Source organism: Diaporthe citri, assembly GCF_014595645.1.
Source record: "Diaporthe citri strain NFHF-8-4 chromosome Unknown scaffold_3, whole genome shotgun sequence".
NCBI lineage: Eukaryota > Fungi > Ascomycota > Sordariomycetes > Diaporthales > Diaporthaceae > Diaporthe > Diaporthe citri.
The window spans coordinates 3033016-3053737 of record NW_025064848.1 but is presented as its reverse complement, the minus strand read 5'-3'; the positions used below and the strand labels follow the sequence as shown (position 1 = coordinate 3053737).

General features: G+C 37.9%; 1 protein-coding gene across 1 annotated transcript; it reads right to left on the bottom strand.

Moving 5' to 3' along the window:
• Window positions 1-11557: 11557 nt before the first annotated feature.
• INS49_008406 (uncharacterized protein) lies at window positions 11558-15260 on the bottom strand (the record flags this gene model as incomplete). The annotated part of the gene is made up of 6 exons (XM_043169149.1): window positions 11558-12644; window positions 12698-12842; window positions 12899-13014; window positions 13544-13886; window positions 14212-14764; window positions 14862-15260. 6 exons carry the CDS (start codon window positions 15258-15260, stop codon window positions 11558-11560), a joined length of 2643 nt encoding a protein of 880 aa, XP_043026829.1.
• Between the last annotated feature and the right edge of the window lie 5462 nt (window positions 15261-20722).

Below are 20722 nucleotides of genomic sequence, written 5' to 3'. Positions count from 1 at the left end.
TTTTTAAATTTTGCTCGTTATATTAAAAGGTAGTGGAAAATTATTTATAGGTGGTAAAGACCTATTTGCAGGGCCCTTCCTGCAATTATAAATACCCATTAAAATTATTGCTTTCCGCTCCTTTCCTCCCTTTTATTAATAATATATATATTAAATAAATACTTTAAACTTAAAATTATAATTTTTAACCTTTAATAGTTAATATTTAAAGCTTTTTAATTAAAAATTAATAATTCTTAAAATTAAAAACTTATTATTTATTATACTATTTATTATTATTTACCTGGCTAAGTTTAAGGATTGAGTAAGTTTTTAATTTTTATAATTTTTAATGGTTTTTATTTAATTTCTTAATATTTTTTTAGGGAGATTAATATAAGTGTTTTCCTTGCCTTTTTAATGGCTGTAATTGCGATTTTATTATTAGTAAGAATGGCTAAACTTTAAAGGCTTGTAATAATTACTAAAAGGAGAAGTGTATAATTTTTATGGAAAAACTATTAAAATCCGGTTAATATTTTTAATTACTTATAATGTAATTTCTTTGCTTACCCTTGCCTATTAGGAAAAGCTTAAAAATAATGGTATTAATATTATTAAAATTTATATAATAAGATTTTTATTAATTTTTAAGGAAGGATTATTAAAATCCGCTAACTTTTTTAAGATGCTTGCTTTAAGAAGCTTTGCATTATATACCGCGTTATATTAAAGTGTAAGGAGATAAGTATTTTCCCATTATAAATTATTTTCCCCTTAATTTTTAAATATTTTTAAATAAAAATAATGGTTATATCTTTATTTGCTTTATTAACTTAATAATTTAGCATGTTAATGCTAGTAATTAAGACTTTTTTAATGCGTTTTATTAAGTTTTTATAGGTTTTTATTTGGATTTTAAATTCAAGTAGCTTAAGTTTTAGTTAGTTAATTTATAGGTTAATAATGCTTTTAAATTAAGAAAAAAGGATTTCTTACCTTTATATTTTGCTTTATTATTATTTTAAATATCGTGAAGATATTTTTAAAAATCTGCTGTTTTCCCCCGGAATCTAGTATTTTTATATTATTGCTATAAATTATTCCTTTAAGGGCCGCCTTTTATGCTTTTCTTAGTTAATTAATAAGGCCTATACCTTATTTTTTATAGGTATATACTTCATTTCTTTATGCTTTGTTTTCTTTAAAAGTAAAGAGCATATAAAAGTGAGTCTTATTTCCTTGCTGCTATAGGTTCCGTCCTTTTTATTTGGATGCCGTAGAATTATTCCTGGATTCTGGATTTTTCTTAACCCTATTTAAAATTTTACCTCTTATTTAGAAATCCGGATATTTCTGTAATTAAAGGGGATATCATGCGTTTTATGCGGAATTTCGTATGCTTTTAGTTAAGTTTCTTTTTATGCCAAAGAAACTTATAATTCTTTAGGTTTACTTAAACTAGGTTTCCTGCTTAAAATTATGCTGCTAGGGTTTTTCTGTGATTTGCCGCGGACTCCTGGGTTTGCGCGGTAAATGCTATAGTAGCTTAATATAAATTTAAGATTTGCTAAAGCTTCTTTATAAATACCTTTACTCTTCCCTTTAATAAGGTAATTAAGTAGGTTTCTTATTTAATGGTTTTAAATATTAGAATAATGGAATTAAGTTAATAATTATAAATTATAAAAAAGGCTAATATCCTTGTATTAGCATTTACTTAATTATTTAATGCTATTTATATTGCTGGTATTTATTTTACCCAGTTTTCCTAATTTTAATTAATAAAAGCTAATAAATAAGCCTTAATTTCTTAATTTATTCTTTTTAATTTTCCGTTTATTTTTAAGTAGTATATAGTATTAAGCCGTTAATTAATTTATAATAGCTAGTAAATATACTTTTAAAACTAGCTTATTTAATTTAAGCTTTAATTAAAGGTAATTATATTTAGCTATTAATAATACCTTGCCTAATACTATATAAAGCACTTAGCATATGCTTTTATATTTATGAAATGCATAGGTTTTAATATAATTTCCTTGCTTAAATAATCGCGAATTACTTAAAGATATTAATAACCTTAAAAGGTAAGAATACTTTTAAATTTACCCTTCTTTAAGTTAAGTAATTCCATAATAAAATCCATAGCAATCTCCTAATAATATTAATTAAGAATTAGTAAGGGTTTTAAAAGTACCTTTTTAGCTTCTTTTTATACCTTTACTTTCCTGCAGGTATTATAATTCCTTAGGAATTGCCTTACTTTTTATTATAATAATGGCTAATAAAAATGCTGGCTTATGGTGGAAATCATCCCTTTTTTCTTAAAATGCTTATTAACGCTAAAGTTATGAATATTTTAAATAATCTTTATATATAAAATGTTGGCTTTTAAGTTTTTTAAGCTAGCATTCTTATATTTATTCTTTGTTATAATTAATGCCCTTGGGATTTATAATTTATCGCGATATTTTAAGCGTTTCTAGGGATTAATGCTGCATTTAGCTAGTTAAATATAGAGTTTAAGATTTAAGTTTAATTTACGGTCCCTTTATAAAATCACCCTATATATTACTGCATACTTTTAGTCTTTAAATATAACTTTTAGCTATAATTATTGCAAATTTAAATTATTAAAAACTTAAAGATTTTTTAGCTTTATACCCCCTTTTAATTAAGTAATATTAAAGCGCTAATGATTAAGGGCGTCTTTTAATATTATTTAAATAGTTCTTGCTTCCTTATTTATGAATATTATTTAATCTTAATTCCTTTAAAAGAGGGCATTAAGTATTAATGCTTCCTTACCCAGCCTATATATTAAGTTAAATGAAAAGTTTATAAGGAGCTTTATATATCAAGCTTATCTTTTTAAAAGTTGCTATTTTATTATAAAACATTTTAAATTCTTATAATTAAAGAAAATAGTAAACCAATCCATATTTTTTAATTTTATACGCTATTAATAAAAATAATTTATAATTATTAGCATTTCTTTATTAGCAATTTAGTAATTATGCTTAGTTATTGTTAACTTCCTTAAGTAAAAGGCTATAAGTTTTAGCTAGCTATTAATTTCATAGGATAATATCCCCCTTAATCCCTAATTATTATAATTAGCCTTTAGGAATATCTTTTTATTTAAATCCCATTGCATTAAAACCAAGGCTTATATAAAGGCTTCCTTAAGCTTATTAAAAGCTTTTTAATAATCTTTTGTTTATTAAAATAGCATGCCCTTTTTAGTTAACGCTATTAATAGCATAGCTTTTATAAAATAGTCCTTAATAAACATGCAGTAAAAGTTAGTAAAACCTAAGAAGCTTTATACTTTTTTAACTAAAGTAAGTGCCTCTTATTTTAATATTATATGTATTTTTTCGGGATCCGGTATAACCCTTATGCCTGCTATTATAATAAATCCTAAGTATTTAACTTTTTTTTAAGCGAATTCATACTTATTTGGGTTTAGGTAAAGCCTATTTTCTGCTAATCATTAGAATACCTTTTATATGGTTTTTATATGTTGGTTACGGGTTTCGCTGGTATATATTAGGATATTATTTATATAAGCTAAGCAATACTTATTTAATAAATTGCATAGGATGGAATTAATATACCGTTGAAATGTAATAGGGGCGTTATAAAGGCTGAAAGGCATGATTAACCATTTAAAAAGCCCATATCTTATTTAAAAAGCCGTCTTTTATTTATGGCTTTCTTTTACTTAAATTTTATAAAATGCTTAAATAATATTTATCTTAGTAAATTAATAGGCTTTTATTAAATTTCTTAAGGTTTTTAAGATTAAGGGTAATGGGTATTAATTTATCTTTGTAATTTAATTTAATGCTTTATAATTATAGCAAAACCATAAGCTCCCGCTTAATTTTTAAATAAAGATTACTAAGGACCTTGCTTTATTACTGCTAGCTTTAATAAAGCCCTTATTTAAAAGGTTCTTAAGGGTTTTTTTAAGAATTAAAAGTTCTTCTTAAGATATATTATAAATTAGCTTAAAAGGAATAAATACCTTTTAATTCTTTTTATTAATTTTAAAGTTAATTTTATAATTTACTTTGGGTTTATAAAAATTAAGCTTATTCGCTTCCTTCTTTATAAAAAGTAAGAGCATATTATAAAATTTTAAAGAAATCCTTGCTTAAAGCTTTTTTTTTATAGGCGGGATTTTTATATATAAGGCCTTATTTATATTCTTTAAAGAGATGGTAAATATTGCAAGTTTTGCTATGAATTTCCTATGGTTCTTTTTAATTTTCTAAAGGTATGCTATAAAGGTTAACTTAATAACTTAAGTTGTTGCCTTTAGCTCTTTTAGCTTATTTAAGTATAATTATTAGCTTATATAAGAAATTTAGCAATTTACCCTTTTATGCTAAATTTTTTTTTAATAAGGGATGGAAAAAGCCTTATTTATTATTAATTATAGCTTTTTTAAAATTAAGGGGAATTTTAAGTTTAGGATAATATAAGCATAAATTAGTTTTTAATAGCTCCTAGTTTCTATAATAAATCTTATAATTCCCTTGGTAATTGCTTTAGTAATCCCTAGTATAGCACCCTTTAAAGTTTGCAGCTATATAAGTATAGTAAGAATGCCTATTTTATACGCTATTTCTTTATTAATTGCAGTGAAATACTTGCACCCCTTATTTATAAAGGTAATTTCTTAATTTATATTATTAATAATTACATAAATAAGTATGGATTTTAATTTTAGCATATTTATTTTTACTTATGCTTAAGTATTCTTTATATGTTTTATAGCTTGTTTTTACTTTAAGGCTATTTTTTTTCTAACTTAAATATATTAATTTTATTTTTTTATTTATTAAAAAAATTTAATTTAATTATTTAGGCTAAATTAAAATAAGGACTTAAATTTCTTAAGTTATAGTTTGGATTTAGGGGTGGAGCATAGGGATACCCTTTCTAAAAGTAACTTAACATTTTGCACCTTCCATACCTTTTGCTTTAAAAACAAGCCTCGCTTTCCTCCTTAAAAACCCACTTTACTTATTAACGCTTTTAAGAGCTGCTTATTATAAAGCGTTTTTCATTCTACCCCTTATAATTTCCTTCCTTAGCTATATAATTTATCTTTATTAAGGTATCCTTTTTAAAATTTAAGGCCAATTCCTCTTTATTCTTTAAGGATTATGAATTAAAGTTCTTATGATTTAAATTAAAAGTAGTAGCGGCTAGGGCGGGATTCTTATGCCCTTGTTAATATTAATTTGCAAGCGATTTAAACTTTCCCGTTTATTTAAACCGCTAAGCTACTTATTAAACTATCTTTATATATTCTTTAAATGCTATAGGAAGTGATATGGTTATTAATTTATTCTTTAGAACTTTTAATATTTCTTGGCGTAGCCATGTTATGTGGGATTTGTTATTTTATATATACCCTTTGGCTTTTATTAAGGCGCTCTTAAAATCCATAAGAAACTTACTAAAAGGCTGGCCATCCCTTTGCCTTAATTAAGTTAGGTTATCTTACCCCTTTTCCTTATATATAATTATGGAAAACATGTAATTTATGTGGGTAATTAATTTTTATGGGTTAAAATCCTTATTTATACCCTTATTTTCTTAAAATACTTAAATCTTAAACTTTTAATTATCTTTTAAGCATTAATATATTTTATATTAAGCCTTTTGCTTCCTATTTATATACTTAGCGGGCTTATTAATAAGGAGTTTTAGGATTAAAGAGGCTTGGAAATTAATATATTTATTTAATTTATTATTTTATATAAGTTATAAGAAAGCCTTTTATAAGGAATTTATAAGCGCAATCTTAAAGTTAATCTTAAGTATTGTTTTTAATCCGCTAAATATATATTTATTATTATTAAAAACCGCTAGGATTTAATTGGGAAATAATAAAGTAGGGGTGGTTATAGGGTATGATTGCATTATTAATGCTGGATAAGGGAGTGCTTGCAGCTAACTTATTAATTTAATGGATTTCTTTAATTTTTACATGGTTCCCTTTATTATGCTAGCAGCTACCCTTAATATGCCTTTGGCCGCCTATTATATAATATTATTTAATAAACCTTAATTTTATATAGCTGCTTGTATTGCTTAGCTAAACGCTGAATTTTAAACTATATGTTATAAGAAGTTAATTTCTATGTTTAAGAATTTAAATCTTAATGGGTTTGCATTAATGCTTAGTGTATTATTAAAGTTTTTCTTTAATTTAGCGCTTCTTAATAGTTTTTTTAATATTTTTCTATGGGGATCTTCTTTATAATGAAAATTATAAAAGATTTTAAGGAAATTTAACTAATTATAATAGGTTTATATATTGTAAATGCTAAGCATTATTATAGCTAAGCTTAGTTGGATAAAGAGAGAGAAAGAAAAGGTATAAAAGCTAAATTGCTTGAATTTTGGCAATAAAATGCTGGAAACCTTAGGTTTTAGGCCAAAACCTAAAACCCTTACCTTGATGGGTCATACCCATTATAATAAGGGTTGCATTTCCTTATCATTATTTTAATAATATAATTAAATAATTATTAATTTAAATATTGCAACTTTATTTAATATATTTAAGATTATATTATAGCTATTTATAATAATAACTTTATATAAACCCTTTTATCTTTCTCTTTCTCTTTATATATAAACTTTGCATTATAATAAGTATTTTATATTAAAGATAGGTTTAATCTTAATATTTAATGCATTTTATACTTATTATTTAACTATAGTTTTTTATAATATCTTTATAGCCTTTAAAATAACTTTCACTTATTTCTATATTAATAATAATAATAATAACTTATGCAATACTTATAAGTAAGCGCTAAAAACTAAGAGTATAAAAACTAATTTATTTAATTTAATAATATTATTAATAACTTTTATAGCTATTTATAAAATAGCATTATTATTTATATTATTATATAATTTAATATATAAAATTTTATATATTTATTTAAAAACTTAATAATATTTCTTAACTTTCCTAATAAATTAATATGCTTTTATAAGGATTTATTTATATTTAATTCCCATTATCCATGCCTTTAAATAAAATTCTAAGGATATAAAGTTTATTTTTACATTATATTTAATAACATTTAATAATTCTTAATATATATTAATTTAAAGCATTTACAGTATTTATTATGCAGTCTTTATAAATATAAATTTTAAGAATTTTACTTCCTAAAAAGCAATAACTTAATTTATAACATAAAGAACTAAACATTTACTTAAGTATATTACATTAATTAAGATTTTATAATTAAATTTATAATTATTATATAATATAAACTTAAAACGCTTAAGTATAGGTTTATTTATTTAATAATAATAATATATCTTTTTAATCTTTACTATTACTTATTTATTAATATTTAAATTACCAGCCTTTTTAAGCATTTAATATAATTAATTTATTAATAAGTATTTAAAGCAATAATAAAGTTTCCTTATTTTTATTTTTAAAAAGAAATATATAGCATTAATAGTTTAATTTAAGAATAATTATAAATAACCCTATTTTTTAAGTATTAATATAATAATTATATTATTAAAGGAAATTATTTTATTTATAATATTATTATAATATACTTAAAGCTTATTTATATTTATTAAGCAAAGCAAAAATAGGGTTTATACTTAAATAATATAGAAATTAATATAATTAATTAAGATAAAAACTTTAACTATATTAAGTAAATTAATAATTATCCTATTATTAAATTTAACTTTAGCTTTTCTTATAATAATTATATTAATTTAATACTTTAAGTCTTCTTATTATAATATAAGGAATTGCTTATATTTAATTATAAATATTAATAATACTCTTATATTTAATAGGATTCCTTAAAAATAAGTTTAATTATATTTATTCTTTAAGATAAATTAGCTAATTGCAATAATTATTTCTATTTAAAAAATATTATTTCCCGTAATTTAATATATAAATACTTTATTAACTAGGAAATTAATATTTATATAATAAACCTTCTTATTAAGTCCTACCTTTATAATATAAATATCACCATTATAATTATTATCTTAATTTTATTTATCTTTATATTTATAAAATTTATTTTTATTATTTATCTTATATTTCTTAAACCTACTTAAAAAAATATTAAAGTTATTATTATAACCTTTATATTTACATTATATTAAATAGCTTCTTCTTATTAAATATTATTTATTAACTAAATATTTAATTAATTAATATCCTTCCTTTTTATAAATATAATATCTTTTCTTTTAAAATTATCCTTCTTTTCCTCTTTTATAAGCATTATTATTTTAAGCTTTATAGCTAGTATTATAAGATTTTAGCTACTTAAAGCTTAAATAGCTTAAATTTAATTAACTAAATCTTTAATTTCCTTAAAATACTTAAAACTATAATTATTATCCTCCTTTTAACTTTTAATTATTATATTTATAATTAATATAATATTAATTTAAAACTTTATTTATAATATAAATTATAATTATATAATTAAATTATATTTTTATTATAAATCTTAAATTTAAAAATAACTCTTTATATAGTTAAGCTAATTTAAAAAAAGCTATTTCCAGCTTAAAAACTCCTTTATAAGCTTTAATTATTATTATTCTTAAGTTATCCTTTTTAGCATAATTTTAGCTTAATACTTATTAGCAAAGTTATAGTTTATTAAGCATTAAATATAAAACTTTATGTAAGTTTTTATTTAAATTTTATATTCTTATCTTTATAAATATTATTATTATTTAATCTATATAATAATATTAATAATTAAGGTTTATATTAAAATGTATTTTAATTTTAAGATATGCTATTATAAATATATTAATTTAATTTATAAAATAAAGATAATAAGCCTTAACTTAATCTTTAAGTATTTAAGGAAAAATTATATGGAATTAACTTAACTAAATTTTAATATAATAATAAATATTAAAAAATATTTTTATCTTATTATTTAATAAATTATATAAATCCTTAATATACTTATAAAAGTTATTAAAGGTTTTTATAAATTATGCTAACTTTATTAAATTTAAGTATTTATTAAAAATATATTATAAGGAAAGAGTTTTATATAAGTTATACTTCTTATTTAGCAAAAGTATTTTTAAGGTAACTTAAGATTATGCTAAATATAATATATATCTTTAATATAAGCTTTATTTTTATTTCTTTGCTAGTAATAATAGGTCTTGTTAGCCGTATTGATTTTTAATAAATTGCATTATTAAGTTTGGGTTTTATAATTGCGCGCCTAAAGCTTACGCGCTTAAAGCTAGCGGCGGCGGTAAAAGTTATCCTAAGGACTACCCTCTTAATAATTATTATTATTTAAAGCTTGCTTATAGTTTTTATAAGGGCTATGCTTATAATTATTATCTTTAAAGTTATATATAATATTTATTTATGCTTAATTTTAAGGCTAATAAAGCATTATAAAGCTTATTATTAATTCATTTTATATAAATGCCTTGCATTTAAAGAAAGACTTTTAAATATTATTAATAAGGATTTAATAATGCTTTAAATATTACTTATATCCATGTTATATAATCCTTATAATAAGTAATAAAAAGATTATTATTATAAAGATTTTATTGTATATAGCTTGCTAAAGTATTTATTAAATAAGTAATTAAGTATTTTATTAATGCTTTTTATATAAGGGCTATAAATTATAATTTTAAGTTAATATATTTATAATAAGCTAAGTTAATTAAAGTTTAAGCAAGCATTTTATTAATTATATATCTTTTAATAAGAGTTAATAGCTTCTTAGCATTATTAGCCATTTTTATAAGTTTTTATAATAAATATTATAAAAAGTAAAATTAATAAAATAAAGAAATATTAATAAAATAAATAATATTTAAAAGTAAATTAATAATAATAATTTAATAAAGAGCAAGTTATAGTTATTAGGAGGAAGAAGTTATTAATTCCTTTAAGCCTTAAAAGCTAAGGCTTTCTTTCATTATTAAGTTTTTTTATATTAGCTAAAAGTATAATGCATAACTTATGCTTATTTATAATATAGCATTACATTAACTTTAATAATTACAATAATTATAAGCTTTATTTATTAATAAAACAAAGCTTTATTAGGTTTTGCTAGGTTTTAAAAAGGATTTAAAGATAGGTTTATTTTTAATAAAGTTTTATGCATAATAAATGCATATCTCTTAAATAGCAATAAATATATATATGGATATTATAGGGAATATTACTTAATTTATTTAATCTTTATAATATTTATTTAAAAAATTTAATAATATAGGGAAGCCTAAAGAAGTAATTATTACTATATAACGCTTATTAATAAAAAGGATATAATTTTTAGGTTAAGGAAATCTTTATAAGGTTGCCTCTTTTACCTTATTAATTTATGATACCTATAACCATTAATTAATATTAATAAGTTTTTCATATATATAATAATTATATAGGAAGCAATCATGTATTAGTGTTATTCTATCTAAGTTCTAAGAGGCTACATGCCCCGGAGGGGATAACTAAAGTAGCCTTCTAAGTGCGAGGGTCGTACTTGCCAACAGTCGGAGTCGGCACTCGACTGGTTGCTCGGAAGACAGCTGCCACAAAGTTCGAGCTGGCGTGACGGACTGTGAAGTTCCCAGGTGTCATGATGTTCAGGGCGCGGTCTAAAAAGTATGCAATGCAGCTAAACAACTGCCTACAATTTCTGTCTTCCTGATCTGCGGGACTCATTCGGCCGCCAGGATTTGCGGATTGCACAGGAAGTGATTTGGAAGTGACCTTCGCGCTCCGGACAGCTTCATGTCAATTCCTTCTGCTGTCAGTTGCAAATTGCAACCAGTGATCAGGTTCCAAGGTTCGGAACGTCGGGCGCACATTGGAGCTTCTTGTGTTCCAAATGACCAACTCTTTTATTGCGTATTGACTTTGCTCCGCCTTGCGCTGTGATCGACCGTATTGTTCAAGATGGTAGTTGAATGAACAGCTTGTGCCTTATCTTCTCACATGCCATTTAAATTACTGTGAATGCAGGACGCGAAGAAGACTAGTTGCGAAGGCCCAGATGGTAGACATTTTCGCCCTTTGGTTTTGGCAGGCCAACTGACACGTTCACCTGATAAATGGTAGACTCCACCTTTACACGTCAATGGAATTCTTTTGTCTATAGCCGTGTACAGGCACTCTTCTATCTGCAATGTTCAGAGTATATATTCTTCCACTCAAGCCTCAGCCGAGCGATGTCTCAGTGTCCGCGTGTCTGTCGACAGCGAGCTATTGGTTTGCTGCCGGGTTGCATAAACTGCGCCGCGCAGAATGGGTTTGCGAGTATACGCGTACATGTACGCGTATCTGGGAAGCAGTTCGGAATGCTTCCGCTTGATACTCCTTGGCCTCTGGGAGAAGGTGGAAACTCTCATTTTGGCCGCAGCATCTAGGGAGAGTTTTGGGTACCTAGGTAATCATTCGAATGAGTGTTCCATCAGAGTGAACCACAACTTATTGCGAATTTAAAGTCGCTGATGGTGGTTCCACATCTCTGAGGACCCCTCAACCCAAGCCAACAGCCCAGGCAGCATTCCCAAGCTGCCTGATCAGATGACACAGGTTCTCGACAATGGGCGCGACAGGGCCATTTAGGTAGTTCGCCCGGAACACCTCCTCAACGATCGCCATCGTGGGCTTCGGCTCCTCGACGAGGCTCTCCGCCACACCACTGCCGCCCCCAGCGCTGTCTCGGCCGCTACCTTGCCCCTTCTTCACAGGTCCGCGGATGGCGGGCCTGCCAGTACCGTACGACGTGAACTGGACAGTCTCGCTCATGTCGGGGCCGTCGAGGTAAATGAGCGGCTCGCTGTGGTTGTACCCCGGCTGCAGCCCGGCCGTGCGTCGGATTGCGCGGGTCAGCACGCCCCATGTCCATATCGCCAGCGCAGCATGGTGCACCGCGACCGCGTAGAAGTCCTTCAGGTGGCCGGGAGGGAACTCCTTTGCCCACCTGAGTATCTGCCCCGCGTGCCATAAAGAACGGCGGGACTCGGAGTCCTGTGCCCATCGTTGTAGAGAGGGGTAGATCCTCTTGGCCTGCTCGTCACCCTCTTTGCCGGAGAATAGCTGCAGGTCCTCCAGGCTCACATGTAGGTTCACGAAAAGGAGATTGAGCACGACTTTCTCTTGGGCACTAAGCATGTGCGGCCAGTTCTGCATGGCAGTGGCTTGGAACTGCTCCAGAGCCTTAACAAGCTCCTGGTGGCGGGACTGGAGCAGGACATTCGGGTTGCCTGCTGTGGACGGAGAAAATGCCGACCACCGGTAGATGGCATTCATTTGCCGGTACTCCCGGATGAGAGACCAGAAGCCGTGAAGGTAGATGGAAACGGCGTACTGAACATCTAGGCGATGATGCTCGGTCGCCAGGAGGTTGATGTCGCGAAAGAGGTCGCCGAGCGAAGGTGGCCGTCTATCTTGGCCAGCATTTCTTTCCAGATAATGCATCTTCCATTCCCGGGCGGTTCTTGCAAACCAGAGCTCACGGGCCTCGGGGAGCGGCAATGTCAGTTCTGCATAAGATATGTGGGGGTTGTTCATGGACGTCATGGACGTTTGTGCGTCTCGAAGGTATAAGTGAAAGATGAGTCTGTATGTCTCCATCAGCAAACTTCCCACAAATTACTTGACTAGGGTGCTTACCTTTTCCAAGACTCTCGGTGACACCACGTCTTCCACTTTTCTTCTAGGACGGCCCCGTCATCTGCAGGGTCGACCTGGATTGGTGGATACGAAGACCTTTGGAAACTGCCTCTGCCCCTGATCATCGCAATAGGAATGTTCAAATCTTTAACGTTTGGGTTAGCACATATCGGCATCCAATCCAAAGGTCACTTTACTTACGGCATTCGGCTATTTCCATGCGCCTCCTGTTGCCGCTCCATAGTCCGATATCATGACCCAAGACAAGAGCTTGAACTAAACTCTGATCCTGAACTTTGGAGTTGTTATCCTCGAATCTGTTAGGGATAGTAACACCTAGTACGCTCATTAGCACTCGGAATTCGAACACATGGGGCACCGTGTATCTCCTTACGGACTGCCTCTTGCAAAGCAAACCCAAACTTTCGAAGTGATTGCACAGATGTCAAAATTCCACCGGCTGACGCAGCAACTGCCGTCCATTCGGGGCATTGCGCATTTAAGGCAAAGGTCCCGAAATGAATGAATTCCGAGACTTGACACAAGTGCCACGCCAAGAATATGTGAACCAAAGAGTCCATCACATCAGTTGAAGGGAACGACGATGCGACGCGGCTCAACATGACGTTGTTCTGACAAGTACTAAGAACGATAGCAAGGATCTTGTCGCGTCCGGATGAGTCCAACTTGTCATGTATAATCCTGTCAGGCTTTAGTTGTGTAGAATTTATGTCAGCCAACGGGAGACCGCTCTTCTGGTTGTGGATGTTGTCTTTGTGCCCGTCAGGCATCCACCGCCAGGGCGAACTTGTCCATATCTTGACTAGACGTTGGCGCATTCTAGACATATCCGCGGTGTCCTCTGGCCGGCTGGAAACATAGTTGGCCAAGTTCGGATCCGTGGCAAGCATGCCGTGAACGTTACCGATGTTCCAGTTGTCGAGCATACCAAAGTCAAGATCGTTCATCTCTAGATTGGCGTCGTCGCAGAAGTCCAACACAGCAAGACCTTGCGCCTCGGCCATTTTCTGGGAATCCATTTGCTGTTGCTGCTGCTGGTGCTGGTCGTAGAGAACGTCTCGCAGGAAATCCGAGAAGGGCAGCCTGTTCATATCCACCATGTTCTGATTCTGATGATACGACGCCTGGTAGCCATCCGGGTTGTCTTCGTCATCCATGATCAGTGAATCTGCCCAGAAATCGTCTGACATCTGCTGCTCGTGCTTGACAAAGAAATATGGCGATTGCCAGTATGGGGAGGGTGAGGTTTAGAAAGAAGCCAGCTAGTAAATCTCGTAGGGTATAGCCTAGTCTGGCAAGGTGTGTGAAGGAGGGTGATATGATAGAGTAGCATGAAAGCCATTGGTGATATAAGGGACGGCATCATAGCATAGAGTACGGTGGAAGCAGGGGCCACTGATAGACGCGACGCGAATACCTTAAGATGAAGAAGCCTCGCCAAGACATTGAAGCTCCGGTATGAGACATAGGCTAGAGGAAAAAAGACTACTCACTTTGGTCCATCATGTTCTCAGGGGTGGGTAGTTGGGCGGCCTCGCTGTTGATTGGTGGATTGCTGGCCAGGATGGAAGGGCTGGTACCGGTCGACTGGGCGTGGACAAGATTCGTCATCGCAGGCGCGGCAGGGTTGTGGAGCCCATGTGTGTGCATAGCCTCAGCCGCGTTGGAGCGCAGCGACCTCGATCCCAAATGATGCGCGGTGGGAACTGCGCCGTGGCCGGCTGGGGCCATGGGCGCAGAGGAAGTGGGCGTGGTGGCGCCGGAGGAGTGCGCGTTCGCTGAGAGGTGCAAGAGATGCATCGCAGCAGCGGAGCCTGCCTCGGAGGAAGCATACTCACAGGTCAAGTTGCGGTTGCGGCACCTGGTGCAGGGCTTGGACTCCTCACACTTGACGCGGGCCTTTGCGCAGGCCTGGCAGGCGTGGGCGACACGGCCGGCGCCGGGGGACGAGTTAATGCGCCGCCTCTTGGTGCCATTGCCGTCATCGTCGTGGTTGGCACGGTGTCTCTTGAGCAGATCTGCACGTCCAAAGGCTTTGCCGCAGACCTGATTCATGACATTAGCGACGGGACGGGGGATTTCAAGAAACGTGCGGTCCCTGGACTGGACCTGACCGCACGCGCGGCAGAATGCGAAGACGTACGTCACATATAAAGCGTTTCCCCAGCGTGTGGGTGGCTATGTGTCGCTGGAGGTGCTCCGGGCGAGAGTATCTCTTCAGGCAGTCGGCGCACTGGTAAAGGCTGGTGTTGGCGGCATGGCCGCTGGCCGGCGTGTTGGAAGCGGCACCGGCAATGGAGCTCCCACCTGTGGTCGAAGGAGCGCTGGGAGAGGTGGCAGGGGTGGCGATGGGCGTCGGATGGGAAGTGCCAGATGCTGCGGGCGAGACACCGGGAGGGGCTGGATATGTGTAGTTCCCAGGTGATGAGGTGGGCACAGAATGGGCTGCGCTGCCGTGTGAGACATGGCGTTGAGACGGGGACTGCTGATGGGACAAGGAAGGGTCGGCGTGCAGGAGATGTGAGAGCGACGGGCTGGCCATTGTGGCCGTCCGGGAGCAGTTGCGTTGCGGTGCGGTGCGGTGCGGTGCTCGCGCAAGTGGATACGGGCGGCGGTCGTATCTCGTCGTACGTGCTGCCCTCAGTCCCGAGTCGGGCTCCGGCACGGTACCGAGACCTGGCGCCTGCTGACGTCCCGGGTGGGCCCAGAGACGGAGACGGAAAGACGGGCAGACGATGGAGCGGACGGGGCAGCACAGCACAGGATAGGGCTGGGGCCAATGGACCACAAGCCTGATCGGCAGACGGGCCCGGGCCTGAGATTGGCGCTCTGAGGCTGGATGGGTCCCTTCTGGGCCGGTATGGCGTGGTGGGCGTGCGGAAATCCGAGAGTGCTCGGCGATGAATGATGCAACTGGAGAATGGATCTCAGGATCAAGGGGCAGCAAGCTTCGTCGGGAGTGTGGGAGACAGCGGGCGCGAGGGCGGGAGCGTGGGCGGGCGGGCGGTAAAAAAGGGAGAGGATTCCAGCACTGTGCGTCGTGTCGATTCGAGTCGTCGAGTGTCGTGGGGCGCACCTAGATGATCGACTGCTACCCAGATAAAGGTGCATGTGTAAGGGAACTAGGGAGCTATGCAAGTATTTCTCCTGACAGCCCAGCCTCTGGCGAATGACAAGACGGGGGCGTGGGCCAGGAGCCCAAGTATAGTCGCAGGAACCAAGATTGATGCTTGCTCCCGATGCCTGGTTTGACTATGCCTGTGTCTGTCTCACCTCTCACCTCTCACCCGGGGGCCAGCTTGTTGGGGCGTGTTCGGTCGAGGAGCGAGCATGTGCTTTTTGCATGTGCATGTGCATGTGCATGCGCCTGTGCCTCTGTCTATGGTCGTGCCTGGATGGGTGGATGCTGTAGGTGGGATGGACAAGGAGATCGAAGTGGTCGACAGGCTGCTGGGCTGGATCGGGGGTGGAAAATGGAGCCGGGTGGATGCGATGGGTGCGGTGCATGCAACGTGATGCGATGCTGTCGACAGGAGTGGGCTGGCAGGTGGACTGCGGTTCACTGCAGCGCTGGCAGGAGCTTGCTTGCTTGGTCTGATCTCTGGGTGCTCGGGCGAGGCCCTGCCGTCCGTCTCAAGTCGTCGGTTCGTTCCACGAGTCAGACACGCCCGCCAGGCAGACCGACAGGCGAACGAACTACTTGGTACTGAACATGCAACTGTTGTACAGACTAGGCAGGTACTGTACAACCCACGAGATACGGTTGGTGATCCCAAGATCGGGGCCTCGTGCCGACATCAAACAATTCTAAATTTCATACCTTAATTATTGTGTACTGTATGCTCTAATGCGGGATGGCCTGCTGGCCTGGGCCTCAACCCCACCGGCACGAGACACACACTTGGGCACGCAAGTCAAAGTCTTCTCACGCATGTAAGTCGTTCCTTCCACCATCACAACCACGATCACGACCTCCCCCTCCTTCCTCCACCACGCCTAAGTTCACGCCATCCCACCCGAGCGCCATGCCGTCGTCGAATACCGACACGCCAGCCACTTGCATTCGCGCCTTGCGCCCGCGCCCGCGCCTTTGCCCACCACAAGCTCAACTGAGCCATTCTCTTTGGGCATGGCGCGGCTGTCAGCGTCTACGCCCGTCCCTGATCGACAGTGCGTACCGTCAGCAGTGGTATCCTGGCCTTTGCGCTCCTGTCAACTGCCCGGCACTGCAGTAGAGATCGAAATCGAGTCGATCCTCGTTCATCAAAGGCTCTGTCTGATCTGCCATTCGCCCCAGACTATTCAGACTTGCCCGCTGCTCTTGTCTGGGCAGTTTGGGACCGTCTTACTATGTAACCATCAAGACACGAAGGCCGGCAATGTGGCTAGGACAGTCCCTGCCGATTCTCTGTTCCTGCTGCGGACGCTCCGAGCACCCGTGATCCGTGATCCGTGATCCATGGTCGGCCCACAATCCCCCCCATGATCCACCCAAGTGCCGTGGCTCTAAGTTTACCTAGCCGGCTGCTCTGTTTTTGCAGTCCGCAATGCGGCTTTGCCAAACCTGGGGAAGCCGGAGCTGGTGGCAGGCACCTGAGGGAAGGGCTGGCTGGGCCACCAAATAGCTGCAGGCATGAATTAAGCCTCCAGATAAAGTCGGGTGGGCCGAGAACATGCAAGCGTAGGCTATCTTCCGAGGGCCATATTTGGCTCACCGACATCGCTCATGCTTGTTTGTTTGATCCACCCGCAGCCTCAGCCGTCAAGAGTTTCAACGGTCGCACACTCCTGGATTGCCGTTAAGCAGATTTTTGTTTTTTCATCCCCTTGTTGTGCCCACCTACGGGTCTCCGGGACAAGCCCGATTGCAAATTCAGCAGCAACCCCGTAGCACGCGTGTATGGTGGAGACAAGACCGAGTCGAGGACTAGGTTGGACCGGTTGCTACCCAAAACGCCCCATGAATCCCATCGAGACCACCACGGGCGACCCTTTCAACGTCACATCATCACCAATGACGCGTCCCCAATTGCCAACCCACTCCCTTCTTTGCAACGCCAGCCGCAGAGGGAAGCTGAGGTGCCGGTGACGCTGCTGGTCTTCGAAAGGGCAAAAGGCCCGAAAGACTTGTCGCGTTTACTACCGCTTGCATGTTTCCATTCACCAACCCCAGCGGTTGAAGCATAACCTCAAAACCGCCGAACCACGGCAAGGTCCCCGAACGGCGGAGAGGCAAGACACGATATGGGTACCCACGGTCCGCTATTACGCAGTAGGCTACATGAGGGCCATGTAATTAAGACTTGGCATTCTGCACCCACCTCAATACCTTGGCAATGGCGTTTCGCTGCACGCCAGACTGCGCAACAGGACACGCACCCGCAGGACACAACACACCCTACCAAACCCAATTGGACCTCGAGAAGCCGATCAGCCATCTGTTCCTCAGCTAGTGGCTGACTGCATTACAGAACCCAACTCGGAAACAAGAGGATCTGCCAACGCGTGGCCTGCGGACAGCATGCAATCAATCCGCGTAAAGGGAACGTCTCTGGATTTTCCGCGGATCCCAGGAGTCCCCAGGACACAATGATATCGGACCTGCGGCTGCTGTCCAACGCCGATCTTAGATCTGGACTGTGGGACAGGCCATGCCGTTCCATTCCAGCTGAGTCGAGGTGGGTGGTGGGCTGGCTAGCCGAACACCCAAGATTGCGCCAAAGCGGGTTCGCCTGTCCTCCCCGACTAGGCCCAGGCGCCAACATGTTTGGGCTCGTGGGCCCGCAGGCTCATTAAGCCGTGCAATACTCATGGCGCCAGTGGAATGGCATCACGGTGGCGGCAGCGGACGTACCTCTGGCGCCGACTACTCGGCTCAAGAATCAGCTGCTAGCCGTCAATAGCGGAGCTGTGGGCTTGGTTTCATACATTGCTGTGACAGGTCACCCGCCCAGGGCGCCTCCATAGTGATGCCGAGGACCCGATGGAAAAGAGATGACTCTTACGCGAGTGTGTAATGTCACGAACCTGTCTAGGGAATAGATCCTGTTAGAAGTACTAGGGTACGACCGGCTCCTACTACTGGTTTCAGTCGCCATTTGTGCCGGTGGACGGGGAAGATTCCTCGCCGGCCATAGCAGCCTATGGCCGGCCAGTTGCACAGACTTTGTCTATGGGCTTCCTAGGACGAATCCATTTCATGGCGTCGCGGGCTAACCTGTTGGGGCTGAAGACGACAGGCCCCGACTGTCTATGCGAGTGCAGGAAGTCGTAGCGGCAACTGGCCAGATGCCTTTAGACTTCCCTAAGTCCGCGATGTTGAACATGCACGTGAGTTGAGACTTCTCAGGGCTGCCAGGTGGGTAATGGAAACCTTCCCTATCCGCGCTCGTTTCCTGGAGCTTGTTCCATAATTCAGGGTTTCGAAGTGTCGTTATCTCTCCCGTGCTCATCTTGGGTTTGACGTAAGTAGGTGGTTCTGCGGCAAGATTACGTTATAGCCCCGGATATCAACAACTCCTGCCTGCAAATATCCATTGCCGTTTCTGGTCACTCTCTATTCCTCAACCCTCACTGCCATCTGCGCCTTTGCGAGTAGCCAGAGCTGTCACCCCCACCTCCCGATCCCTGCCCCGGCAAGGCTGAGCCATTGCGTGGGGTAACCTGGTAGCGGTCAGAACCTAGAACCCTGACCTGTGGTGTAAATGCTAGATAGTGCTACGCGTTAACGCTGTCGTGCATCACTGACAACCTATAGCAACTCCTTAGCCACCTCCCGAGTAGGGGTCTCGTCACTTGAGCAGCTCCGGCCTCGGAAAGCGGGTAAGGAAGAATGGGTTGTATTGATGTGCAGAGGAGGAGAAACTCCCCACTCTGGTTGCTAAGAAAATGGCTCCTTAAAAACACCCCTCTCTAACCCTAAAACGCTCCTTCCGCACCATACGAGGCCCCCTTTTCTCTATGCCCACGACCCCGAGGGCATTCCCAAATCAACTCTTCATCTTGGATAGACACTCTCTCTAAGCCGTCATCGTAGACCAACAACTCTCCAACTTAGTTCCATAATTTTCCAAATGCCTCCCATCTCCCAAGCTTTCCCAAACCTAAGAGAAAAAAAAAAATCACAAAAACACAATCCAGGAGATCAAACTTCCTCAACCCTTTCCATTCTGCATAGGTTTCTTAGCAAGCCACCCCGGCCCCATGCACACGCAACGAAGAGGAAAGGGATTTCGGGAGATAATGGTTGGAACTTAGCAACGCGGTTAAGAGGTTTAAAGGTCTTCTAGTTCTAGTTCGTAGTGGTATCATCATCAAAAGAGAAGAAACTCTAACTCCGGGATTAAAAAAACCTAAAATAAGCATATCATTCATCTCAGCAGAACCTCCATAAGGAAGAATGGGTTGTATTGATATGCAGAGGAGGAGAAACTCCCCACTCTGGTTGCTAAGAAAATGGCTCCTTAAAAACACCCCTCTCTAACCCTAAAACGCTCCTTCCGCACCACACGGGCCACATCCCGTTCGTGCAAAGCAGTCACGCAGCTCTGTGAGCTCGACTCTGGCCGAGAACTTGCCTTGTCTTGATACCTTCTGTACGCCGAGACCCACGGGAAGACTACGGGGAGTGGGCACTGTTCCCCAGATTTTTGACGGCGATCAGGCGGGAACCGGTTCCTTCCCCAGAGTCTGAAGAGCTTGGTATCCTCGTTTGTCTCGTCCCGGCATCAGCCACTGGCCCCTCTCGCGTCTTGCGAGTCCTGTGGGGTCTGGGGAACCTTGAAGGAGGGCGGAAGCGCCTGCTACTGGGCCGGAGTTTGGGTAGTCTTCCAGAGGAGCATACACTGCTACTTTTGCGGTCCACAGCAACCCCTTCGGCACCCTGCGTTGCAGCTGCCCCTACCGGGTCTATGTCCGTTCAGTGTCCATTATCAAATCAGAAGCACCTGGTCTGCAACAAGGATCTTATTTACTGTCCACTCTTCCCCGGTTCGGATACAAGAC